The sequence below is a fragment of the Salvelinus namaycush genome, chromosome 16 (assembly GCF_016432855.1).
Source record: "Salvelinus namaycush isolate Seneca chromosome 16, SaNama_1.0, whole genome shotgun sequence".
Lineage (NCBI taxonomy): Eukaryota > Metazoa > Chordata > Actinopteri > Salmoniformes > Salmonidae > Salvelinus > Salvelinus namaycush.
In genome coordinates, this window is record NC_052322.1 from 32,282,500 (window position 1) to 32,310,333 (window position 27,834).

A 27,834-nucleotide genomic window follows, 5' to 3' on the forward strand; every position below is an offset into this window, starting at 1 on the left:
TGTATGTAATATTGAAATGACGATGACGTACATTAGCTGAACACAAAGCAGAGAGGAGGGGAGGGGGTTGGGGAGTGGAGAGACGGTAGACGGACTGAGATCTGGCTGGTGTTAGTTTGGTCCAGAGTGTACTGCTGGCCTGGACTGTGTTTTTCCTCTATGCAGTGTCAAGATATACTGTCCACTTGTTTCCCTGTTGATTTAGTGTGCTTGTAACGGTCGCCTCTGTTTCTCTGTAGCCGTGGTTTTCTTTGGGGCTGTTGTTGACGGTGTAATAAGCAGATTGTGCCTACACTGAGTCCAGTGCTACTGTGTGCCACGTGTTTGATTCAGTCATTATTCATAATTTGACCTCCCTCTAAACCCCCCTGTTTATTTCTCAATTTTGGTGTGTACTTTTAGATATGGTCAAACTGGTTTATCGTGCAGTTTGACGTTTGTGTATATGTCAATATGTAAATGTGGGTGCGTATGACTGTATTGGTGATTATTTTCATACATATACTAATATAATAGGTATTTCTTTTTGGTTTTGCATGAATGATACGAAGGAAGGTAACTGTATGTTTTAAATGTCAGATGATCAATCAGGATGTTTCTTTAGTGACATCACTGGTATAGTTCCAAACTACTGTCCCTGTGATTTATGCATTGTGAATGTGTCATAATATGGAATACATATTGTATAAGTTCTACATAAACAACCAAGTGTTAGTGCCAAGAAAGCTGATGAGCACACCAATATATACAGCCAGATCACTTCTAAGTAGACCTTCATTGATTAAAAGGAGGTTCGAGACATGAAACGTAGTTGCTGTTCCTTTGTCCATTATTAGCAGATAGACTACCCATACTTCGCACAGTGAATGTTGAAATACAACCGACTCCTAGCGAGACAGTTCTTTGACAGTTTTATAAACTGTCTCTATGCACAGAACACAGCCATAGATGTCTTCATGTGTATGAGGACAAACATATTAGATAACTTACAAAATTACAATAGACTACTCTAGCTTTTTGAGAGAAATAATAAATATTAGACTTTTGTTATCACTCAGCACTTATAATCACAGTCCCCCACTGTAAATATATGGGATTGGTTTGTGGCAGCTGCAGTTGGATCAGGAGAGAGGAGAGCTTATGGTAGAGTTAGAGAGTAACTGTGATAGTAGAATGCTCTCATTAAGATTTGTTAACAGAATGACTCTAGACGTGTGTCCATTATCTAATAAGATTACAGTAATAACCATTTCCTCTTAGGCCTATGATGCATGTATTTGTGATATTTCAGGAAGTGAAGTAGTCCAATTAGTCTTGTCGCTTTCAATTATGTTATCAAGTAGAAAAACTAAATTGTGCTTCAGTAAAATAGTCAAGGTTTTACATAATATATTTAAATTACTAGGTATAAGGTTTCTGATACCACCATACACATACCATCCATGCTTAATATCAATGACCGTAGTGTCGTTGCCATGACGATGGTGATGCTGCTCTGTATTGCAGTGATGATATGCGTGGAGTTATGCTTATGTTACTGCCATTTAAAGATTCTTTGACATATTTGCCTTATCATACTCATACTGAGTTAATGGAGAGTGCAATATATATGTTTTTAACTTTATATTCTTTATATTTTTAGTACCAGATCTTCTAGCATAATTTATTCACAGAGCTATATTCACAAGTGGGATACAAACATTTTCCCATAGCTAACACTGTATTAATTAAAAACACTTGCATTAAGTAGTAGTTATTAGAAGCCATGCATGTGTCCTATTTGGTGAAATGGTCGTACAACTAAGAATACATCTACATCAAGATAATTGTAAATGTGTGTCCCATTGTAAAACACTTTGTAAACTAACAGAATTGTACAAACAAACTATGTTTGGCAAGCTCAATGTGCAAGTTCTTTTCCTAGGTGTATGAAATAACATTGTGTCTGTGCAGATAGCCTAACCCAGAGAGTAACCCTGTAAAAGCCTTGCCTGTGGCTTTATGGTTTTGTGTTTTGATTTGTGGAGTAAAATGCCATGACATATCTACAAAAGTGAGGATAGAGCGGCGGCACCAAGGTCCTTAATAGTTGCATAGTGACATATTTGTTGTGTAACTGATTGATTAAAGGAGTTATTGTCGGGGGAAATTCAAAATCAGCCATCCTGCCCAGGTGAAAATCCTTTGCTGGTTCAGTTTTTCAAACCTGCTGGGTTGCAGCTATTTGGGACCAGGGTTGCTACTACCTGTTAAGTGTGCACTCTTGGAACTAGTGTTGAACTGTTTGAAAAGATCCAGTACAGATAACAAGACATTGTAGAAACATACCCCACACTGATATTTTCCCCCTGTCACTGGCAATAAAGCTTCCTTTGCAATATATGTTCAGTCTGTGTTGCCGTATTTGTTATGGTTGTATAAAAAAACTAGGCCTATATCAATGAGCAAATCAGCCTATATTGTGTCACTATGTACAGTGTATATATAGTGGAAAGGGAGACTCCTTTAAAATGTCAGTTTATAGAAAGATATGTGGAGCAAGAAGACCAACAAACACAGGTGAAGAAAGGCCTACTAATGGTAGTCAAAGTATGTATTTTTCATATCATATTATTAAAGTTTGGAAAACCAAATAAATGAGCAAACATATTGGTTGGTCAAAACCCCTCCATCTATACCCTCATGAAGCATGTTCACCCCACATTGCATTGCTTCTAATGCATGACAGATATCTGCATTATTGTAATATCGTATCCTCCTTGCTTTGTGTTTTTTTATTTTGCAACTTTTACCTCCTCCATTGACCAGTGTTGATTTTAGACTGTTTACTGTTATTGTCACATGGGTTTAGGGACAAAATTACCCATACAAATGTGAAAAGGGTACAGAAATTAGGGGGCTGTCTGGAACCCCAAGGATCCCTATCACAAAGTCCCAGGCCTGCTCCAAAGTCATCTCCTAAAGCTTCTGCTAAAGACTCAAGCCAGAGGCCTACCTCAACCACACAGCAGCCCCATCCCCAGTCAGCGAGTCAGGCCAAGCCCAGACCAGGAGGACTGGATGCTCAACAACCACTACCACCTCCAGCACAACCAAGACAGCTCAACTCAGCACCTCAGGTCCAACCCGAGTCCCAGGCTCCTCCACAGGCCTCAGTCCAACCCTAGCCTGAGCCACAGGCCCAACCCCAAAATGAATCACCGACTCAGGCACAAGTGAAGGCCACCAGTCCTGAGAAGAACCAGCCTCCAGTGTTAGAACAGCCAACAGTAGAGGAAAAGGCACAGGCACATCCACTGGTGAAGTAAGAGCACATTGGCAGCAACACTTTGAAAATACCTAGTTTTGACATAATTACAAGGTTAAACCAAACATCATAGCCAGTATCTAATAACTATAATACTCTACAGTCAGAGTACAAAACAAATGTTCAGTGAATCTCAGTCCCTGACCAATGCCTTTGGCCTGAAGGAAACATCGTTCTTTCGCACAGCCAGTGAAGACGTGGCCAAGGCCGAGACCATATGCAACTTGAGGAAGTCTTTTGCAGGTCTGTTCTCTGACTAGACACAGTGCAGGTTGACTAACCCTGAAACAGAGGGAATGAAAAGTGGTGTACCGAAACCAGTCTCTGTTTCACTGACCTCTGTATCACAAAGTGTTACAATAACCTCCTTCCTGTTTATCTAGATACATACGTATATGCTATTTCATTATAGGAATATTGAGTGTGCTCAGAGGTCAGGTAAAACAACATAGTGATGCAGGCTAAGACTACAATCTATGACATGCTTATATTTGTCCTGAGATGTACACTACCATTCAAAAGTTTGGGGTCACTTAGAAATGTCCTTGTTTTTGAAAGAAAAGCATATTTCTTGTCCATTAAAATAACATCAAATTGATCAGAAATACAGTGTAGACATTGTTAATGTTGTAAATGACTATTGTAGCTGGAAACGGCAGATTTTTTAATGGAATATCTACATAGGCCTACTGAGGCCCATTATCAGCAACCATCACTCCTGTGTTCCAATGGCACATTGTGTTGGCTAATCCAAGTTTGTTATTTTAAAAGGCTAATTGATCATTAGAAAACCCTTTTGCCATTATGTTAGCACAGCTGAAAACTGTTGTCTCGATTAAAGAAGCAATAAAACTGGCCTTCTTTAGACTAGTTGAGTATCTGGAGCGTCAGGATTTGTGGGTTTGATTACATGCTCAACATGGCCAGAAACAAAGAACTTTCTTCTAAAACTCGTCAGTCTATTCTTGTTCTGAGAAATGAAGGCTATTCCATGCGAGAAATTGCCAAGAAACTGAAGATCTTGTACATCACTGTGTACTACTCCCTTCACAGAACAGCGCAAACTGTCTCTAACCAGAATAGAGAGAGAAGAAGAAGACCCCGGTGCACAACTGAGCAAGAGGACAAGTACATTAGAGTGTCTAGTTTGAGAAACAGATGCCTCACAAGTCTTCAACTGGCAGCTTCATTAAATAGTACCCGCAAAACACCAGTCTCAACGTCAACAGTGAAGATGCGACTCCGGGATGCTGGCCTTCCCCTGTCCAGTGTCTGTGTTCTTTTGCCCATCTTAATCTTTTCTTTTTATTGGCCAGTCTGAGATATGGATTTTTCTTTGCAACTCTGCCTAGAAGGCCAACATCCCGGAGTCGCCTGTTCACTGTTGACGTTGACTGGTGTTTTGCGGGTACTATTTATTTAATGAAGCTGCCAGTTGTCCCCCCCACATTCTGAAATTGCATTTTCGTCCCCCCCAGTTTTATCATTGGAATGTGATACAAAACAAGGCAACGATGTGCTTTAGGACCATGCGGACGCATCCGAGCGGTCAGGTAGACTGTTTGGAGTGTTTATCTGACTGAAAAATAAAATAAAAAATGAATAAATAAATTATGTCCCCCCCACTTCTAAAACTAAAGTTGTGCCCCTGATATTTATTTACTATAGTATTCACTGTAGTGTTTTAGCAGACTTTACTGTAGTATTTACTGTAGTGTTTTTGCAGACATTAATGTAGTATTTACTATAATGTTTTTGTTTTATTATCTTTGACATAGAAGTGGCTGTTTTCTCCTTGAGGAAACCTACTGGACAAATACTAAAATAGCAAATGTTCTATAACCTGAAGGTAGATAGGACTGGAGTCTAGTTCAGTGCTTCTGCTCTTTTCTATGACCTGTAGGGAACACAATATATGGTCTATACTTCGCATGTAGGTTTATCACTCATGGGTGGCACCCAAGTGAGCGGACGCCTAAGGCAATTGTTTCATGAACGGTTCGCAACGGATATTACCCCCTTCGTACCCGCTCCCATAGTCTATAATTCTATATAACCTTGTAACACGTGTACAGGTAGACCAGAGAGGCCATCCCTGATTGACAGAGATCAATTACCCTGATTAGAAGCACCTGGACTGTGCACCTGGACTTACTGATTGTAAGCTTTGAATCTGTACACTGAAGAAGGCAAAAGCAGAAATGTCTGTGTATGTTACTCTCCTGATACAATAAAAATGGTAAAAATTAAGAAGTAAGCTTTACGCAACATATTTTTTTCACACAAACAATTGGGATATGGGGGAAGGGAATGGGTGGGGGTATAAGTAAATTAAATACTGTAGTATTACTATAGTGTTTTTATGAACACTGTAATATTTTTTGTAGATAAAATTGTAGTATTCTACAGTATACTACAAAATTCTATAGTAAGTACTACACATGATCGAGGGATACTACAGTGTGTAGTGTATTCTACAGTGCACTACAAAATTCTATATTAAAGGGATACTTTGAGATTTTGGCAATGAGGCCCTTTATTATGCTAGCAGATACCAACAAACTTCCAGTCATTGCGCTAATGCTAGTTAACATTGGCTAGCGAAACAACTAACATCCTTCATACTGAACACAGAGACATAAAAATGGTATCCACGAGTTCATCTGGCTCTGGGGAAGTAGATAAAATCCCGAAGTATCCCTTTAAGCACTACATGATGTGGAGCATATTATTCTAGAGTATAATACAAAATTCTGTAGTAAGCACTACACAATAGATATTACAGTGTGTAGCATAGTATTCTACAGTATATTCTAACATTATATAGTAAGTACACATGATCAAGGGATACTATCAATCATACAGAATATTAAATATAGGCTATTTTAGTGGAATAGTAATAAACATTTGGCTTTCAGGCTCCCGAGTGGCACAGCGATCTAAGGCACTGCATCTCAGTGCCAGAGGCATCACTACAGACCCTGGCTCGATTCCAGGCTGTTTCACAACCGGCCGTGTTTGGGAGTCCCATTGGGCGGCGCACGAGTTTGCCTGGGGTAGGCCGTCATTGTAAATAAGAATTTGTTCTTAACTTCTTATGGCTGCAGGGGCAGTATTGAGTAGCTTGGATGAAAGATGCCCAGAGGTGCCCAGAGTAAACTGCCTGCTCCTCAGTCCCAGTTGCTAATATATGCATATTATCTGAGGTTGGTCGATTTTCAACTCACCGCCTATCGAATACACAGTGGGATATGGATCAGTTTGCACTTCCTACGGCTTCCACTAGATGTCAACAGTCTGTAGAACCTTGTCTGATGCCTCTACTGTGAAGTGGGGCCGAAGGAGACAGGAATAAGTCAGGTCTACCATGAGCTGACCATGGTCTAACCATGCGCGTTCACATGAGAGGGAGCTCTGTTCCATCACACATCTGAAGTCAATGGAATTCTCCGGTTGGAACGTTATTGAAGATTTATGTTAAAAACATCCTAAAGATTGATTCAATACATCGTTTGACATGTTTCTACTGACTGTTATGGAACTTTTTGACATTTCGTCTGCTTTTAGTGAACGCGCTTCCTGACTTTGGATTTGTTTACCAAACAAGCTAACAAAAATAGCTATTTGGACATAAATGATGGACATTACCGAACAAAACGAACATTTCTTGTGGAAGTGGGAGTCCTGGGAGTGCATTCCGACGAAGATCAGCAAAGGTAAGTGAAGATTTATAATGCTATTTATGAGTTTTGTTGACTGCACAATTTGGCGGGTAACTGTATGGCTTCCTTTTGTGGCTGAACGCTGTTCTCAGATTATTGAATATTGTGCTTTTGCCGTAAAGCTTTTTGAAATCTGACACAGCGGTTGCATTAAGAACAAGTGTATATTTAATTCTATGTAAAACATGTATCTTTCATCAAAGTTTATGATGAGTATTTATGTTATTTGATGTGGCTCTCTGCAATTTCTTGGAATTTCTTCAATATTTTGGAGGCATTTCTGAACATGGCGCCAATGTAAACTGAGGTTTTTGGATATAAATATGAACTTTATCGAACAAAACATATATGTATTGTGTAACATGAAGTCCTATGAGTGTCATCTGATGAAGATCATCAAAGGTTAGTGATTCATTTTATCTCTATTTCTGCTTTTTGTGACTCCTGTCTTTGGCTGGAAAATGGCTGTGTTTTACTGTGATTTTGCGGTGACCTAACATGATCGTCTGTGGTGCTTTCGCTGTAAAGCCTTTTTGAAATCGGACACTGTGGTGAGATTAACAAGAAGTGTATCTTTAAAATGGTGTGAAATACTTGTATGCTTGAGGAATTTTAATTATGAGATTTCTGTTGTTTGAATTTGGTGCCCTGCACTTTCACTGGCTGTTGTCATATCGATCCCGTTAACGGGATTGCAGCCATACTGACTTGCCTAGTTAAATAAAGGTTAAATAAATTGTAAACCGTATTGTTTACATGATTTTTATCCACTGATTGGTTTCTACAGTCCTACAGATTTTAATAAAGTTGCCATGCATTGATAAGCAAAATGACTCTAGAGGCCTACGGTCTCTGCATTAGAAATGCAGAAGCAATTTATAGAATTCCATGTAAAGTGCTGTTTCTTGTAAGTTTAAAATTAGTAGATTATACATGTAGCTACATTCACCGGACAGTTTATTAGGTACACCCATCTAGTACAAGGTCGGACCCCCCTTTTCCTCCAGAACAGCATTCTACAAGTTGTTCGGAAACGTTCAACAGGGATGTTAGTCGATGCTGACGCGATGGCATCACTTCCATCTCATCCCAAAGATGCTCTATTGGGTTGAGGTCTGGCCACTGTGCAGGCCACTCAAGTAAACTGAACTCGCTGTCATGTTCCAGGCAAAGTTCTTCCACTCCTTATTGTCCAGTGTTGGTGATCACGTGCCCACTGGAGCCACTTTTTCTTGTTTTTAGCTGATAGGAGTGGAACCCAGAGTGGTCGCCTTCTGCACACCACGTTTGTGGCCCGCCGTTTAGCTTGTATGATTCTTGTCATTCTCCTTCAACCTCTCTCATCCTCTGACTGGATGTTTTTGTTTGTCACACCATTTTCGGTAAGCCCTAGACACTGGCGTGCATGAAAAGCCCAGGAGGGCAGACGTTTCTGAGATACTGTATCCGACATGCCTGGCACCGACTATCATATCACGTTCAAAGTTGCTTAGGTCACTAGTTTTTCCCATTCTAACATTCAATCGAACATAATCAAATCAAATCAAATGTTATTTGTCACATGCGGCGAATACAACAGGTGTAGACCTTACAGTGAAATGCTTACTAAGCCCTTAACCAACAAGGCAGTTTTAAGAAAAAATATATTTTTTAAAAATTAAAAAAAAGTAACAAATAATTAAAGAGCAGCAGTAAAATAAGAAGTGAGGCTATATACAGGGGGTATCGGTACAGAGTCAATGTGCGGGGGCACCGGTTAGTCAAGGTGATTGAGGTAATATGTACATGTAGGTAGAGTTATTGAAGTGACTATGCATAGATAATAACAGAGAGTAGCAGCAGCGTAAAAGGGGGGCAATGCAAATAGTCTGGGTAGCCTTTTGATTAGATGTTCAGGAGTCTTGTGGCTTGGGGGTAGAAGCTGTTTAGAAGCCTCTTGGACCTAAACTTGGCACTCCGGTACCGCTTGCCGTGCAGTAGCAGAGAGAACAGTCTATGTCTAGGGTGGCTGGAGTCTTTGGCAATTTTTAGGGCCTTCCTCTGACACCGCCTGGTATAGAGGTCCTGGATGGCAGGAAGCTTGGCCCCAGTGATGTAATGGGCCGTACGCACTACCCTCTTTAGAGCCTTGTGGTCGGAGGCCAAGCAGTTGCCATACCAGACAGTGATGCAACCAGTCAGGATGCTCTCGATGGTGCAGCTGTAGAACCTTTTGAGGATCTGAGGACCCATGCCAAATCTTTTCAGTCTCCTGAGGGGAATAGGTTTTATCGTGTCCTCTTGGTGTGCTTGGACCATGTTAGTTTGTTGGTGAGGTGGACGCAAAGGATCTTGAAGCTCTCAACCTGCTCCACTACAGCCCCGTCAATGAGAATGGGGGCATGCTCGGTCCTCCTTTTCCTGAATGCCTCGATGCCTGTTTTATATAGCAAGCCACGACCATGTGACTCACTGTCTGGAGCGATCCATTTTTGTGAACCAGGTGTTGTACCTAATAAAATGGCCTGTGAGTTTATGTCTACTGTAAGCCTATGGATTTATATGTACTGCTACTCTGAATACAGTTATTTACTTCAATATTCATATGAGAATCATACAATCTCATAAACTAGTCTACAGTAGCCTACATCATTCTACTATTCCAGTCTACCTATGAAATCAGATAATCCCTCAGTGCAACAGGTTTGTGCCCAGTGTTCAGTGAAGAATTACTCCAAAGTCCAACCCCAACTAAATAGTGAAGAACGAGTTGATATTTTGTGTTGCAGATCAAGACAGGTAGGCAAAACTACATCAACCTTGAATAATTCTGATTGCGTGAGAATGTAAGATGTGCTCCGACAATCTAATTTCGAAAGGTGAACAAGTGCAACTGTCTGTCAAGGCTATTCATGAACACAGTCTACAGTCTACATCTCGTAAACTATTCTACAGTAGCCTACATCATTCTACTATTCCATTCTACTATCTATGAAATCAGATAATCCCTCAGTGCAACAGGTTTGTGCCCAGTGTTCAGTGAAGAATTACTCCAAAGTCCAACCCGTAAATGGAGGCGGGACGGAAGATGGGAAGCCATGCAGTTCGCGAAGGGAACTTCTGTTATTCAAACACTGGTTGCGTGACCCACATTTAACCTGTCCTATTATTAAGCAACCCCGTGATCAAGAAAAAGGAAGACATATTGCTGAATAAGTGAATAGTGAAGAACGAGTTGATATTTTGTGTTGCAGATCAAGACAGGTAGGCTAAGCTACATCTTCCTTGAATAATTCTGATTGCGTGAGACTGTAGACTGCTATCTAGTTTCAAAAGGTGAACAAGTGCAACTGTCTGTCAAGGCTATTCATGAACACAACTGATAGCGGTTTTAAATCCATCAAAGGCTTTAATTTGTTTCATTTGACAATTTATCTCGACCTATAGACATACAAAACCTTTTTGGATTATAATAAGGATTAATTTTGTCAATTTAAATGCTAGCTTGTCTGTAATTCAAACAGCATATATGTCACGTTCCTGACCTGTTTTCTGTTGTTTGGTATGTGTTTATTGGTCAGGGCGTGAGTTTTGGGTGGGCAGTCTATGTTTTCTGTTTCTATGTTGGTTTTGGGTTGCCTGGTATGGCTCTCAATTAGAGGCAGGTGTTTGACGTATCCTCTGATTGAGAGTCATATTAAGGTAGGTTGTTCTCACTGTTTGTTTGTGGGTGATTGTCGTCCGTGTCAGTGTTTGTCGCGCCACACGGGACTGTCTCGGTTTATGTAGTCTGTTCCTGTTCGTGAGTTCTGCGTGTATTTTATGTAAGTTCCATGTCCAGGTCTGTCTACTCCGTTTTGTTATTTTGTAAAATCCTTCCAAGTGTTTGTTTTCGTGTTTCATCGTTTGATTTAATAAATCATTATGTATTCACAACCCGCTGCACTTTGGTCAAATCACTACTCCTCCTCTTCGTATGAAGAGGAGGAGGAATGCCGTTACAGAATCACCCACCAAACCCGGATCAAGCAGCGGGTTAACGGACAGCACACGAAACAGGATTTCTGGTCTTGGGAGGAGATCATAGAAGGAAAAGGACCATGGGCGAAGGTTGGAGTTAATCGTCGCTCTGGGGAGGAGAAGGAGGCAGCCACAGCCCAGGAGTGGCGTTATGAGGGGACGCGTCTAGCACGGAAGCCCGAAAAGCCCGCAAGTACAACCCAAAAATTTCTTGGGGGGGGGCTAAGAGGTAGTGGGTCTAGGGCAGGTAGGAGACCTGCGCCCACTTCCCAGGCTAACCGTGGAGAGCGGGAGTACGGGGAGACACCGTGTTACGCAGTAGAGCGCACGGTGTCTCCTGTACGTGTGCATAGCCCGGTGCGGGTTATTCCACCTCCCCGCACTGGTAGGGCTAGAGTGAGCATTGAGCCAAGTGCCATGAAGCCGGCTCAACATATCTGGCCTCCAGTACGTCTCCTCGGGCCGGTGTACATGGCACCAGCCTTACGCATGGTGTCCCCGGTTCGCCAACACAGCCCAGTGCGGGTTATTCCACCTCCCCGCACTGGACGGGCTACGGGGAGCATGCAACCAGGTAAGGTTGGACAGGCTCAGTGCTCAAGGGAGCCAGTACGCTTGCACGGTCCGGTATATCCGGCGCCACCTTCCCGCCCCAGCTCAGTACCACCAGTGCCTGCACCACGCAGCAAGCCTCCTGTGCGTCTCCAGAGCCCTGTACGCACTGTTCCTTCTCCCCGCACTCGCCCTGAGGTGCGTGCCCTCAGCCCGGTACCTCCAGTTCCGGCACCACGCACCAGGCCTACTGTGCGCCTCAGCGGGTCAGAGTCGGCCGTCTGCCCAACGCCTTCTGCACTGCCTGTCTGCCCAGCTCCGTCTGAGCCATCCGTCTGCCCAGTGCCATCTGAGCCATCTGTCTGCCCAGTGCCATCTGAGCCATCTGTCTGCCCAGTGCCGTCTGAGCCATCTGTCTGCCCAGTGCCTTCTGAGCCATCCGTCTGCCCAGCGCCTTCTGAGCCATCCGTCTGCCCAGCGCCTTCTGAGCCATCCGTCTGCCCAGCGCCTTCTGAGCCATCCGTCTGCCCAGCGCCTTCTGAGCCATCCGTCTGCCACGAGCCGCTAGAGCCGTCCGTCAGTCAGGAGCCGCTAGAGCCGTCCGTCAGTCAGGAGCTGCCAGAGCCGCCAGCCAGTCAGGAGCTGCCAGAGCCGCCAGCCAGTCAGGAGCTGCCAGAGCCGCCAGCCAGTCAGGAGCTGCCAGAGCCGCCAGCCAGTCAGGAGCTGCCAGAGCCGCCAGCCAGTCAGGAGCTGCCAGAGCCGCCAGCCAGTCAGGAGCTGCCAGAGCCGCCAGACAGTCAGGAGCTGCCAGAACCGCCAGACAGTCATGAGCTGCCCTACAGTCATGAGCTGCCCTACAGTCATGAGCTGCCCTACAGTCATGAGCTGCCCTTCAGTCATGAGCTGCCCTTCAGTCATGAGCTGCCCCCCAGTCATGAGCTGCCCCCCAGTCATGAGCTGCCCCCCAGTCATGAGCTGCCCCCCAGTCATGAGCTGCCCTCCAGTCATGAGCTGCCCTCCAGTCATGAGCTGCCACTCAGTCCGGAGCTGCCACTCAGTCCGGAGCTGCCACTCAGTCCGGAGCTGCCACCCAGTCCGGAGCTGCCACCCAGTCCGGAGCTGCCATTAGTACAGAGTTGTCCCTCTGTCCTAAGCTACCTCTCTGTCCGGAGCTACCTCTCTGTCCGGAGCTACCTCTCTGTCCGGAGCTACCTCTCTGTCCGGAGCTACCTCTCTGTCCTGAGCTACCTCTCTGTCCTGAGCTACCTCTCTGTCCTGAGCTGTCTCCTCTATGTAGGAGGGGCCTTAGTGAGGGTTCCTGGACCATGGTCGGGGACGAGGGTCGCCACTCAAAGGACGCTAAGGAGGGGGACAAAGACAGTGGTGGAGTGGTGTCCTCGTCCGCCGCCGGAGCCGCCACCGCGGACAGATGCCCACCCAGACCCTCCCCTTGAGTTGTAGGGGTGCGCCCGGAGTTCGCACCTTGAGGGGGGGGTTCTGTCACGTTCCTGACCTGTTTTCTGTTGTTTGGTATGTGTTTATTGGTCAGGGCGTGAGTTTTGGGTGGGCAGTCTATGTTTTCTGTTTCTATGTTGGTTTTGGGTTGCCTGGTATGGCTCTCAATTAGAGGCAGGTGTTTGACGTATCCTCTGATTGAGAGTCATATTAAGGTAGGTTGTTCTCACTGTTTGTTTGTGGGTGATTGTCGTCCGTGTCAGTGTTTGTCGCGCCACACGGGACTGTCTCGGTTTATGTAGTCTGTTCCTGTTCGTGAGTTCTGCGTGTATTTTATGTAAGTTCCATGTCCAGGTCTGTCTACTCCGTTTTGTTATTTTGTAAAATCCTTCCAAGTGTTTGTTTTCGTGTTTCATCGTTTGATTTAATAAATCATTATGTATTCACAACCCGCTGCACTTTGGTCAAATCACTACTCCTCCTCTTCGTATGAAGAGGAGGAGGAATGCCGTTACAATATATGCTACTGTCAACTTTTGACAGTTTGATAAATGTTTAATTTATTCCACCCAAGTTGTCAATTTATACTATTGTATTTTTATTATTATTATTCTATTATTATAAAGTAACTGCCTAACTCATTAAAGAAATTGTGTAGTGGTTACTCAAACATCTCCAACAGCCAGTAGAACTCAAATCATAAAAGTGGTACTAACTCATATGTCAATAAGATTTCTTATCTTTTAACATTTTTGAGTACTGTTAACAAATATTAGGTTATTGAGTAAATACATCTTTATTTATTTGCGTTCTGATAATCTAGTTATTGAGTTTTACAAGTTATGATTATTTAATATTTTAAAGTCAATCTAACATTTATTAAATAAGTTGTTCATACTTGATTCTATTATGTTTTACGTCTTTACTTAAAATAATAAAGTAGTAATAAGACATTTATATTTACGTAAAAAACACTTGATTATCTGTGTTGTGCTGATATAGAATTATTACGTTTTTACAAGTTATTAATTCATAATAGTGGCACGTGGCTCTTTTTTAAAGAATTGTGAGTATTTTAAAATGTTTAGACTTCATGGTACTTTTACACAATGTTGTATTAATATTTGAAGAAATAAAAGTATATTTCTAAAATAGTATTAAGCAGTTTGTTTTGCTATGAGGTGTAGTTGATGTGATGAACGGATATCAAATTGACGTTCAATAATGAGACAAGCCATTCCCACCATCAACTAGGTAATGTTCACCAGTCTTAATGACAGAGGATAATGCAGCATCCTGTAATGCTTACAGCTCTACCTCCAGTTACTGCTAGAGGAATGATCACTGTGCTCAACAATGCTTGCTAAGGCGGGTTAAAATGACAAATTGTCAAATACCTAAAACCATGTTAAACACTAAGACATGACCACTGAAAATGACTAATCAGAACTACTTACTACTTGAGATTTTTTTTTAATGAAGGTTAACAATTTAAGTAGAAGTGACCCTACATTTGTATGTTCACTACAACAAATTTTCCTCTTCAAGTAACTTAAAGCGTACATAATTTAATTTAGTCGCAAAAAGCTCATAAAACACAACAATTAAGTATTTACAACTTTAAAAGATAATCATATGGATGGAGATGTCACTGTATTACTAGAAAGTATTGAATACTGAAATACTTTGAGTTAGGTTACTCGAATGGTTCTAGGCAACGGGTTTCCACAACAAAAAAATTGTTAGCAGAACTAATTACTTTTTACAATGTAGTATCCAGACCTCAATATGATTAGGTGTTCCCTGTTTACCAACTTCTAACACACTAACCTTTTCAATCATACCAACTAGGTAACAAGACTGTTCCACAGGACTTTGTCAGTCTTCTGTTAAGGTATGTGTAGATAATTTATCAGCACTCATCATTAGGGTTGCGAAGGAAGGGTATATTACTGGAAACTTTTCAAGTTTACCAATAAACTACTAGAATTGTTGAATTTTACAAGGATTTTTTGTAATCTATCAGAAGACATCTAGTCGCCCCTTTCGGTACTTAAGAATTTTACTGGTGTCTGTAATTATCTCTGGCCTTCTGTGTATCCTGATCATATGTAAAATATTTGATAAGATGATTTTCAAATAAAAAATAGGATGACAAAGCAGTAAAACATTATCCTAAATATAAACCATTAACTTAGTGAATACCATTGGTGTTTAATAGGAGGGTTTCAGCATTAAATATCCTTTATACATTATGCAAGACATGTACGTACGCACGCAGATATGCACGCACGCACACACACACAAACACACCCACACATGCTGCCTATGAAAGTTTTCTCATTCATTTTGAAAGACTAGCTATAGATGACAGGCGGCCATTTATCATCCTACACTCAGATATGTTTTTTTTTATCGTATCTTGATTTCTGCAGAGGGGGGGGGGGGGGGGGGGGAGAGGGAGAGCGGTAGAGAGAGAGAGAGAGAGAGAGAGAGAGGTAGTTGTACCTGTCAATTCTAAAGGTCTTTGAGTTGAAGTGAATGTGGCTTTGTTCACCTTTCTCACCTAATGTGTCTAAAGTGGAGAAATGTTCTGAAATGGTACAGTACAGAAAGTTGTGTTGACTTACTGTGGGGCTGTGAGTTCCTACCAGCGGGCCGCTTAGTTAGTTGTCGCTCTCTTATCTCTTAAACACTGCAATAAGCTGAATGAAAAGTGCATTCCTGTGTTTGCCCTGAATCTAATGTATAGATCCAAATTAGTGCAAATGTAGAATTAGTCCAATTATTCTTCTTAGTTTTAACAGGCTGAAGTTATAATAATTACACCCATTTATAGCAGCACTGGTAATGAATGGTTTGCCTCTTCTGTGGTCTCCTTGATAGCTTTATTTATAGTAAATTGAGAGATTCATACTGTTAGTTGACCTCTTCACTGCTGTCTTCTTATCCAGAGATGGTGGCCCATAATGAGTTTTGAGCTGGGCACATTGGACCTGGCAGAGATGGACAACAGGATGAATAGTTCTGACATGAAGACCCTGTCAACCCTGGACCACCCTTACCTCTCCTCCCTAGAGCACAGCCTCAACAGTCCCCACCACCACAGCCCAGACAGAAACCACTCATTCAACCACAGCCCGGACATAAACCACTCATTCAACCACAGCCCAGACATAAATCACTCATTCAACCACAGCCCAGACATAAATCACTCATTCAACCACAGCCCAGACAGAAACCACTCATTCAACCACAGCCCACACAGAAACCACTCATTCAACCACAGCCCAGACATAAATCACTCCTTCAACCACAGCCCAGACAGAAACCACTCATTCAACCACAGCCCAGACATAAACCACTCATTTAACCACAGCCCAGACAGAAATCACTCATTCAACCACAGCCCACACAGAAACCACTCATTCAACTACCCATACAACTACACATACAGCGAGTACCAATGTAAGTCTACTGTAAGGGACTTTTACTAAATCTGGCATTTACTAAAGTGTAATAACTTAATGATCTATAAATGTAATCTTATGTTAAAGCAATTGCCACACAGTCTTTTCTCTTGCCTGTGATGCTATGTATACAGATGTAGGATCTTAATTTGATCACCCTGTTGCAAGAGAACTTTCCAGCAATGCAGGAAATGTAAAACATGCAGTGTATTTAAGGTTTAAAAAGGCTTCTGAAGTTTGAAAGTTTGACATTTCAGACTTGATTCCCCTACAAAAAATTTATCAACCCCTACAAAAATGTCCATTAATTATAAAACACATAATACTTCACATTTCCTGTTGCTGCAGGATTATTTTCCTGCTGTAGCAAACAGGCTCAAATGAAGATCCTACATCTGTATCTCATTGTGTTCTCATTTGTCTTTGTTTAGGTTCGTTAAAAGAGGAGTCCATGTCCTCTCTTTGGTCTAGCAACTGTAGCGTTGTCAGACTGTCCAGACCCACTCTTCACTCCAAGTCCCCCACTTACACAGACCCCAGCACTCTGCTCTACATTGACTGCAGAGTGTGTGGGGACACGGCCTCAGGCTTCCACTATGGAGTCCATGCCTGTGAGGGCTGCAAGGTAGGACTGAGACCTACCAACTGAGGTTCTGGTGGCTTGACAGTATGTATGGCTATTGTGTTTGCTTGGAGCTATACAAATGCATTGTTACACATTTGAGGATAAAAACAAAACAAACGTCTTGCTATTTAACCTCCAGGGGGTCATATATTAGTAAGGATTTATCCCTGACACATAAACACTCACCGTAAACCTTGTATTCATGTCAAGCTCACTGTATACATTGATCACATTTCTTTATAAATTCTGTAAAATAATTATAGTCTGTTGTTGCTTTATGATTCTACAATCTACATGTTCTCTGCATTTCTCTTAGGGATTCTTCCGCAGAACCATGCGGTTAAAACTGGTGTATGACCACTGTGATCTGCATTGTCGGATTCACAAAAAGAGCCGGAATAAGTGCCAGTACTGTCGCTTTCAGAAATGTCTGCTTGTGGGCATGTCACACGATGGTAAGCCACTACATTGTTGTGAAAAGTATATTTGCTTACCAAGATTTTTAAGGGTCATGATTTGTCATATACAGTGCATTCGGAAAGTATTCAGATCCCTTGACTTTTTTCACATTTTGTTAAATTACAGCCTTATTCTAAAATGTATTAAATTATTTTTTCCCCTCATAAATCTACACACAATACCCCTTAATGACGAAGTGAAAACAGGTTTTTAGAAATGTAAGCACATTTATTACAAATAATAAACTGAAATACCTTATTTAAATAAGTATTCAGACCCTTTTCTATGAGGCTCGAAATTAAGCTCAGGTGCATCCTGTTTCCATTGATCATCCTTTATTTTTTTATTTTTTTATACCTTTATTTAACTAGGCAAGTCAGTTAAGAACAAATTCTTATTTTCAATGACGGCCTAGGAACAGTGGGTTAACTGCCTGTTCAGGGGCAGAACGGCAGATTTGTATCTTGTCAGCTCGGGGATTTGAACTTGCAACCTTTCGGTTACTAGTCCAACACTCTAACCACTAGGTAGCATCCTTGAGATGTTCTACAACTTGATTGGAGTCCGACTGTGGTAAATTCAATTGATTGGACATGATTTGGAAAGGCACACACCTGTCTATATTAAGTCCCACAGTTGACAGTGCATGTCAGAGAAATAACCAAGCCATGAGGACGAAGGAATTGTCTGTAGAGCTCCGAGACAGGATTGTGTTGAGGCTCAGATCTGGGGAAGGGTATTAAAAACATTCTGCAGCATCGAAGGTCCCCAAGAACACAGTGGCCTCCATCATTCTTAAATTGAAGAAGTTTGGAATCACCAAGACTCTTCCTAGAGCTGTCCGCCCGGCAAAACTGAGCAATCAGAGGAGAAGGAGGTCACACTGACAGAGCTCCAGAGTTCCTCTGTGGAGACGGGAGAGCCTTCCAGAAGGACAACCATCTCTAAAGCACTCCACCAATCAGGCTTTTATGGTAGAGTGGCCTGACGGAATCCACTCCTCAGTAAAAGGCACATGATAGCCCGCTTGGAGTTTGCCAAAAGGCACCTAAAGGACTCTCAGACCATGAGAAACAAGATTATCTGGTCTGATGAAACCAAGATTGAACTCTTTGGCCTGAATGCCAAGCGTCAAATCTGGAGGAAACATGGCACCATCCCTACAGTGAATCATGGTGGTGGCAGAATCATGCTGTGGGGATGTTTTCAGCGGCAGGGACTGGGAGACTAGTCAGGATTGGGGGAAAGATGAACGGAGCAAAGTACAGAGAGATCCTTGATGAAAACCTGCTCCAGAGCGCCCAGGTCCTCAGACTGGGGTGAAGGTTCACCTTATAACAGGCCAATGACCAGAAGCACACAGTCAAGACAACGCAGGAGTACTTTCGGGACAAGTCTCTGAATGTCCTTGAGTGGCCCGGCCAGAGCCCAGACTTGAACCCGATCCAAAATCTCTGGAGAGACCTGAAAATATATGTGCAGCAACGCTTCCCATCCAATCTGACAAGAGCTTGAGAGGATTTGCAGAGAAGAATGGGAGAAACTCCCCAAATATAGGTGTGTCAAGCTTGTAGAATTATACCCAAGAAGACTCAAGGCTGTAATCGCTGCCGAAGGTGCTTCAACAAAGTACTGAGTGAAGGGTCTGAATACTAATGTACACTACCGATCAAAAGTTTGGGGTCACTTAGAAATGTCCTTGTTTTCCATAAAAACATACATGAAACAAGTTGCAAAATGAATTGGAAATATAGTCAAGACGTTGACAAGGTTATATATAATGATTTTTAATTGAAATAATAATTGTTTCCTTCAAACTTTGCTTTTGTCAAATAATTTGCATCAATTACATCCTTGCAGGCCTTTGGCATTCTAGATGTCAATTTGTTGTGGTAAGCTGAAGAGATTTCACCCTATGCTTCCTGAAGCACCTCCCACGAGTTGGATTGGCTTAATGGACACTTTTATGTACCACACGGTCAAGCTGCTCCCACAACAGCTCAATAGGATTGAGATCCGGTGACTGTGCTGGCCACTCCATTATAGACAGATACCAGCTGACTGCTTCTTCCCTAAATAGTTATTGCATAGGTTTTAGCTGTGCTTTGGGTCATTGTCCTGTTGTAGTAGAACCTTGGCTCTAATTAAGTGCCATCCACAGAGTATGGCATGGTGTTTTGCGAAATGGAGTGATAGCCTTCCTTCTTCAAAATCCCTTTTACCCTGTAGAAATCTCCCACTTTACCACCACCAAAGCACCCCCAGACCAGCACATTGCCTCCACCATGCTTGAAAGATGGTGACAAGCACTTCTCCAGCATCTTTTCATTTTTTCTGCGTCTTACGAATGTTCTTCTTTGTGATCCGAACACCTCAAACTTAGATTAGTCTGTCCATAACACTTTTTTCCAATCTTTCTCTGTCCAGTGTCTGTGTTATTTTGCCCATCTTAATCTTTTATTTTTATTGGCCAGTCTGAGATATGGCTTTTTCTTTGCAACTCTGCCTAGAAGGCCAGCATCCCAGGGTTGCATCTTCACTGTTGATGTTGAGACTGGTGTTTTGCGGGTACTATTTAATGAAGTTGCCAGTTGAGGACTTGTGAGGCGTCTGTTTCTCAAACTAGACACTCTAATGTACTTGTCCTCTTGCTCAGTTGTGCACCGGGGCCTCCCACTCCTCTTTCTATTCTGGTTAGAGACAGTTTGCGCTGTTCTGTGAAGGGAGTAGTACACAGCGTTGTACGAGATCTTCAGTTTCTTGGCAATTTCTCGCATGGAATAGCCTTCATTTCTCAGAACAAGAATAGACTGACGAGTTTCAGAAGAAAGTTATTTGTTTCTGGCCATGTTGAGCCTATAATCGAACCCACAAATGCTGATGCTCCAGATACTCAACTAGTCTAAAGAAGGCCAGTTTTATTGCTTCTTTAATCAGAACAACAGTTTTCAGCTGTGCTAACATAATTGCAAAAGGTCAATTAGCCTTTTAAAATGATAAACTTGGATTAGCTAACACAAGGTGCCATTGGAACACAGGAGTGATGGTTGCTGATAATGGGCCTCTGTAGGCCTATGTAGATATTGTCACGCCCTGACCTTAGTTATCTATGTTTTCTTTATTATTTTGGTTAGGTCAGGGTGTGACGAGGGTGGGTATGCTTGTTTTGTATTGTCTAGGTTTTTTTGTATGTCTAGGGGTTTTGGTAAGTCTAGGTAAATGTATGTCTATGGTGGCCTGAATTGGTTCCCAATCAGAGGCAGTTGTTTATCGTTGTCTCTGATTGGGGATCATATTTAGGTTGCCATTTTCCCTTTTGGTTTTGTGGGTTCTTGATCTATGTTTAGTTGCCTGTCTGCACTATCCATATTAGCTTCATGGTTCGTTTTGTTATTTTGTTTGTTTTGTTCAGTGTTCGTTCTTTAATCAAGAAGAATGTACGCTTACCACGCTGCGCCTTGGTCTCCTCCCTACGACTGCCGTGACAGATATTCCATAAAAATCTGCCGTTTCCTACAACATTAACAATGTCTACACTGTATTTTTTATCAATTTGATGTTATTTTAATCGACAAAAAATGTGATTTTCTTTCAAAAACAAGGACATTTCTAAGTGACCCCAAACTTTTGAATGGAAGTGTAAATGTGATATTTCAGTTTTCTTTTTTATTAATTTGCAATAACATGGACTCTTAACAACATAATGAAACTTTGTTGCTCCAAGGCAACGCCCCCCTCCCTGCAGCACCAGCACACATTGAAATAGAATGAATAGAATGGGTTTGGAACCTCTAATCATGGCAATTTGACTGGTAAACTCATGGGTACACTCGCAATGGCTGCATGGTATTGGGATTTATACAATGGGTGGGTCTAATACTGAATGCTGATTGGTTAGTTAAAACTGCATTCCAGCCGATCTCTATTCCACAAGTTGCCACTGGCTAAATCTATGATGTTAAAATGCCTATTTACTCTGTTCCATCTGACTGTGTAATCCACTGTCTCATCAGCCCAGCCAAGCAACATATAAACTTGATCTCCACTGTAAAAAGCATCTAGACATTATCTCACATTTCTTTTAGACTAACATTTCATTTTCAACAGCAGAGATTTGTATAAACCTTGCTGTCTGTCTCTCCGACACTTGCAAAATTGAAACAATATTAAAATGAGATCTCCAGCTGTCCCATAGTAATGAATGTGTCGGGAGTCGGGACGAGACAGACAGGCAGGCAGCGTTTCTCAGCCAGTTGAAATCATGATTAAGCTGGCATCATTTTTATGGATATATACAAAAAATATTTAAACATTTTGTGGGAAAAATGTAAAATGAAACACAGCTAATTTGACGTCTTTCCAGCTTCAGTTTGAAGTGATCATGTTACTGTAGCTGTGTTGTTGGCTAGCTACTTTGAACAACAGTGTCCTGACGAGAGAGCACATTTTCTATGCCAGGCGAAGTCGTGCCTCATTAGCTCATTGTTATGGATGTATCCAAATAAATGTCACAAGAAAACAGCTTAAACAAATGCAAAATTTTGACTTTGTCTCAGACCTAACAACAATATATCCTCCAAACATCGACTTCTCTAGCATTATCACTTAAGCAATCATTTGTTTGGAGGATATATTTGCACGGTTTGTCAGCCCTCAACAAACAACACCCGTGCCAATATATCCTCCAAACACCGGCTTCTCGGACATTATCACTTAAGCAATCATTTCCATGGTAATGAAGAATGTTCATTCAAATGATTGCTTCAGTGATGTTAACTGATGTGGCTCATACAATGGAATGTATTTTGTCTAATGTAAGTTGAGTTGAATCAACAAATCACAGCACATATTGATGGGTACACTTTCTGCTTTTACTTCCTGCTTTGCTTCTATGGGTGCACTCGCAATGGCCGCCAGTCCACCCATTATGCCATTATTGACTTGAATGGGGACACCCGTTTTATTAATTATATTTCTATGGCAGCACAGTCAGGAGCGGAGTAGAGAAGAAAATGTGCGTCTTTATTTTTTGTTGCTATTCGATCGGTTATAAAGGTGACACAGTCATTTGGCTGACCAATGACCGTCATCCAAAATTCCATGACTGTCACAGCCTTAATCAAGGGTGTTAAACATATTCAATGTGAACTGTTTCAACAGCAGGTGTCTGTCTGAAACCGGGCCTTAAGTCTTTGGAGAGGTTTCTACACAGCAGGATGAAGTATATTCCTTCTTTAGCCAACGTCTTTGTCATTGTATTGTTTGGGAAGCCAGTGACGTGTAGCATTATTCAATACAGAAAGAGTCTGACTGGCACCCAGGCTAGAATATAATGATTCTGATGTCCCCACGCAGCCATCCGCTTCGGCCGGATGCCCCAGGAGGAGAGAGAGAAGCTGCTGGCTGAGTTTATGGATGTGTCCCCCAGGAGCCCAGAGTCAGCGGACTTGAGAGCCTTGTCCAGACAGCTGTGTCTGTCCTATCACAGACACTTTCCCCTGACCAAGAGCAGGGCCAGAGCCATCCTGTCTGGGAAGACCCACGGAAACTCAGTTAGGGCCCAATTGTTACTTGAGATACTGTACAACTACATGCACATAATCTTTAAAGTTTTGCATAAATTATGCATTGATGTCAATGGAACATTTGTAATATGAGTCAGAACAGAGCCATTGAAAGCCACTTGACCTCTTTCTCTCTCACACACACCAGACATTTGGTTCTGTATATTTGAATATCACAGTTTTTGGTAAATGCACTCTGTCCTGATTAACTGGTAGCAAAATATCAGTGTACAGTAGGAAGCAGTAATATTGTGTCATCTCAGCTTGTCTAAGAGGAAATAACTAATAGACAGTTATTTATACTTTAGAGAAGCAGATATATATTCACTAACCTAAAAGTCAGGATTTTAATGTATCTTTTATTTCCTAGTTAGATTAACCCGTTGTGCACCCAGCAAGGGGCCTAATACTGAATCACTACAAATTGCCAAGAGAATGAATGGCAATTGATGGCAATGCTTCATAATACATTGTTTTTAAGGGATGTCTCTCTTTCCTTCCAGCCGTTTGTCATCCATGACATGAAGTCCCTGACAGCGGGTCAGGACTTTATAAACAGTAGACAGTTCCCTTTCCTGGGGCACCAGAGGTCTGTCCTGCCCCCTCAAGAGCCTGCTGGGGAGCTGGAACTCTCCTTTTTCCGGCAGGTTCAGTTCCGCACCGTCGAGGCTGTACGAGAAATCATAGAGTTTGCCAAGAGCATCCCTGGGTTCACAGAGCTGGACATGAATGACCAGGTGACCCTGCTGAAGTACGGGGTCATCGAGGTCATGTTGATCATGCTGGCGCCGCTGATGAACAAGGACGGCACACTGTTCGCCTACGGACAGATCTTCATGACCCGGGAGTTCCTCAAGAGTCTGAGGAAGCCATTCTGTGAGATGATTGAGCCAAAGTTTGAGTTTGCGGTAAAATTCAACGTGCTGGAGCTGGACGATAGTGATACGGCGCTCTTCCTCGCTGTCATCATCCTCAGTGGAGGTGATGTTTTTCTGTTTTACATTTATGCATTTACAGTTGAGGTCGGAAGTTTACATACACTTAGAATGGAGTCATTAAAACTTGTTTTTCAACCGCTCCACAAATGTATTGTTAACAAACTATAGTTTTGGCAAGTCGGTCAGGACATCTACTTTGTGCATGACACAAGTCATTTTTCCAACAATTGTTTACAGACAGATTATTTCACTTATAATTCACTGTATCACAATTCCAGTGTGTCAGAAGTTTACATACACTTGACTGTGCCTTCAAACAGCTTGGAAAATTCCCGAAAATTATGTCATCAAATCAAATCAAATGTATTTATATAGCCCTTCTTACATCAGCTGATATCTCAAAGTGCTGTACAGAAACCCAGCCTAAAACCCCAAACAGCAAGCAATGCAGGTGGCTTTAGAAGCTTCTGATAGGCTAATTGACATCATTTGAGTCAATTGGGGGTGTACCTGTGGATGTATTTCAAAGCCTACCTTCAAACTCAGTGCCTCTTTGCTTGACATCATGGGGAAATCAAAAGATATCAGCCAAGACCTCAGGGAAAAAATTGTAGACCTCCACAAGTCTGGTTCATCCTTGGGAGTAATTTCCAAACGCCTGAAGGTATCACGTTCATCTGTACAAACAATAGTACGCAAGTATAAACACCATGGGACCACACAGCCATCATACCGCTCAGGAAGGAGACATGTTCTGTCTCCTAGAGATTAATGTACTTTGGTGCGAAAAATCCAAATCAATCCCAGAACAACAGCAAAGGACCTTGTGAAGATGCTGGAGGAAACAGGTACAAAAGTATCTATATCCACAGTAAAACGAGTCATATATCGACATAACCTGAAAGGCCGCTCAGTAAGGAAGAAGCCACTGCTCCAGAACTGCCATAAAAAAGCCGGACTACAGTTTGCAACTGCACATGGGGACAAAGATAGTACTTTTTAGAGAAATGTCCTCTGGTCTGATGAAAGAAAAATAGAACTGTTTGGCCATAATGGCCATCGTTATGTTTGGTGGGAAAGGGGGGAGGCTTGCAAGCCGAAGAACACCATCCCAACCGTAAAGCACGGGGGTGGCAGCATCATGTTGTTGGGGTGCTTTTCTGCAGGAGGGACTGGTGCACTTCACAAAATAGATGGCATCATGAGGATGGAAAATTATGTGGATATATTGAAGCAAAATTTCAAGACATCAGTCAGGAAGTTAAAGCTTGGTCGCAAATGGGTCTTCCAAATGGACAATGACCCCAAGCATACTTCCAAAGTTGTGGCAAAATGGCTTAAGACAACAAAGTCAAGGTATTGGCGTGGCCATCACAAAGCCCTGACCTCAATCCTATAGAAAATTTGTGGGCAGAACTGAAAAAGTGTGTGGAAGCAAGGAGGCCTACAAACCTGACTCAGTTACACCAGCTCTGTCAGGAGGAATGGGCCAAAATTCACCCAACTTATTGTGGGAAACTTGTGGAAGGCTACCCGACACGTTTGACCCAAGTTAAACAATGTAAAGGCAATGCTACCGCATACTAATTGAGTGTATGTAAACTTCTGACCCACTGGGAATGTGATGAAAGAATTAAAAGCTGAAATAAATCACTCTCTCTACTATTATTCTGACATTTCACATTCTTAAAATAAACTGGTGATCCTAACTGACCTAAGACAGGGAATTTTTACTAGGATTGAATGTCAGGAATTGTGAAAAACTGAGTTTAAATGTATTTGGCTAAGGTGTATGTAAACTTCCGACTTCAACTGTATGTTAGATAGATGCGGTAAAGAGGTCAATGGATCTCATCCCAAACGCGTGGGGGAAAGATGCCGTGGGGAAAATGTCCAGAATCTTCTCATTGCCCCCTAGCAAAATTAGCCTACCTTAATTAAGGCTATTGTTTAAACAGTATGTGTATTTCACACTATGTTGAGGTAAACATCGGAGTATATTGCTTGTATGCATGTCAACCCCAATACATGTTCATGTCATCGTCACCAATCAACTGCATTGCAGTTCAAAATTACTTTGGCTACCACCACCGATTTCTGTATGCTAGCTATTCTACCAGCTTATACAAACCGGATTTAGCATTTAGCAGTCACTTTTTCTAAACCTGAAAAGGAACTTCTAAATGTTATGCAGCAAAAAGAGCCATATATATCAAAATCAGGCTTTAGTAACCACATTGTGGGCCTGTTCAGAACGGATTTGACGAATATCCACTTTGTTTGATCAGATTTGTTGATTGTGCATCAATATGGCATCCTTCTTCTATCCCCAACGGTCTGCCTTCCATTGACCTCAACTGTAGGATTAGGTGTTTTATTGCTCTGTGATGGCTTGATTGGGCTTGAGACCAGATATAAAACAATGGTGACCTATTTTATGCTGTATCATTTCAATTGACCTTGGACTTTGCTCATCAGGACATTGCAACTTCAGATCATTTGATGTATACTGTATGTCCAATCTTCCTCTATTTCCCTCTCTCTCCTCTTGCACTTTCCACTCTCTGGTGACCTCTAACCTTGACCTTGTTGTGCTCTACTCTAGACCGTCCAGGCCTGGTGAATGTGAAGCCCATCGAGGACCTCCAGGAGGTAGTACTGCAGGCCTTGGAGCTGCAGTTGAAGACCATCCACCCAGACTGCCCCCAGCTGTTTGCCAGGCTGCTGCAGAAGATGACCGATCTGCGACCGCTGGTGGCTGACCACGTCCGCTTCATCCACCTGCTCAAGAAGCAGGAGCTGGAGATGTGTCTGCACCCCCTACTACAGGAAATCATGAGGGACCTGTACTAGAGTAGTGGGAGACTCAGTTTAACAGCTATGAAGAAAAGAAGACTATACACTGTACAGCAGTGGAGGCTGCTGAGGGGAGGACTGCTCATAATAATGGCGCAAATGGAATCAAACACATGGAAACTGCATTTAACCCAACCCTCTAAATCAGAGAGGTGCGGAGGGCTGCATTAATCAACATCCACGTCATCTGTGCCGATGGAACAGTGGGTTAACTGCCTTGCTCAGGGGCAGAGCGACAGATTTTACCTTGTCAGCTCTGAGATTCAATCCAGCAACCTTTTGGTTACTGGCCCAATGCTCCTACCCGCCAGGCTACCTGCTGCCCATATTGGTGGTACCACCAACATCCTGTGCTATACAGTACAGTTTTATCCAACTAGTGTGTTTATTATAACAATATGCAGAACCTTATAGGTCTTTATCTAGCCAGATCTGTTGGTGCTTTGGTCAACTCTTCTGTGTCATGTATATCATAGCAGCAATAGTCACTGAGACCAGGCTAGTTTTCATCAGGCTCTCAGTTAAAGCAAATGTCTGGCTTCACAGGTGACCTCCATGACAAGTGAGAGTCTGTTTTCTTGGGACTTGTTGTTTAATAGAAGGATCTGTGAACTCTATTTAAACAATAAGGCACGAGGAGGTGTGGTTTATGGCCAATATACCACGGCTAAAGGCTGTTCTTATGCATGACGCAGCGCAGATTGCCTGGATACAGCCATTAGCAGTGGTATATTGGCCACATACCACAAACCCCCGAGGTCCCTTATTGCTATTATAAACTGGTTACCAACGTAATTTGAACAGTAAAAATAAATGTTTTGTCATACCAGTGGTATACGGTCTGATATATCACGGCTTTCAGCCAATCAGCATTCAGGGCCCAACCA

General features: G+C 42.3%; 1 protein-coding gene across 2 annotated transcripts; it reads left to right on the forward strand.

Moving 5' to 3' along the window:
* Positions 1-9,759: 9,759 nt before the first annotated feature.
* LOC120061319 (peroxisome proliferator-activated receptor gamma-like) lies at positions 9,760-27,072 on the forward strand. 2 transcript variants are annotated; one of them, XM_039011044.1, is made up of 7 exons: positions 9,760-9,807; positions 15,990-16,503; positions 16,937-17,130; positions 17,447-17,585; positions 22,945-23,141; positions 23,657-24,134; positions 26,697-27,072. In XM_039011044.1, exons 2-7 carry the CDS (start codon positions 16,005-16,007, stop codon positions 26,942-26,944), a joined length of 1,755 nt encoding a protein of 584 aa, XP_038866972.1. In that variant the 5' UTR covers positions 9,760-9,807; positions 15,990-16,004; the 3' UTR covers positions 26,945-27,072. The 2 variants fall into 2 exon arrangements, with proteins under 2 accessions (XP_038866972.1, XP_038866971.1); XM_039011043.1 differs by lacking the exon at positions 9,760-9,807 and adding an exon at positions 10,097-10,272.
* The last annotated feature ends 762 nt before the right edge of the window (positions 27,073-27,834 follow it).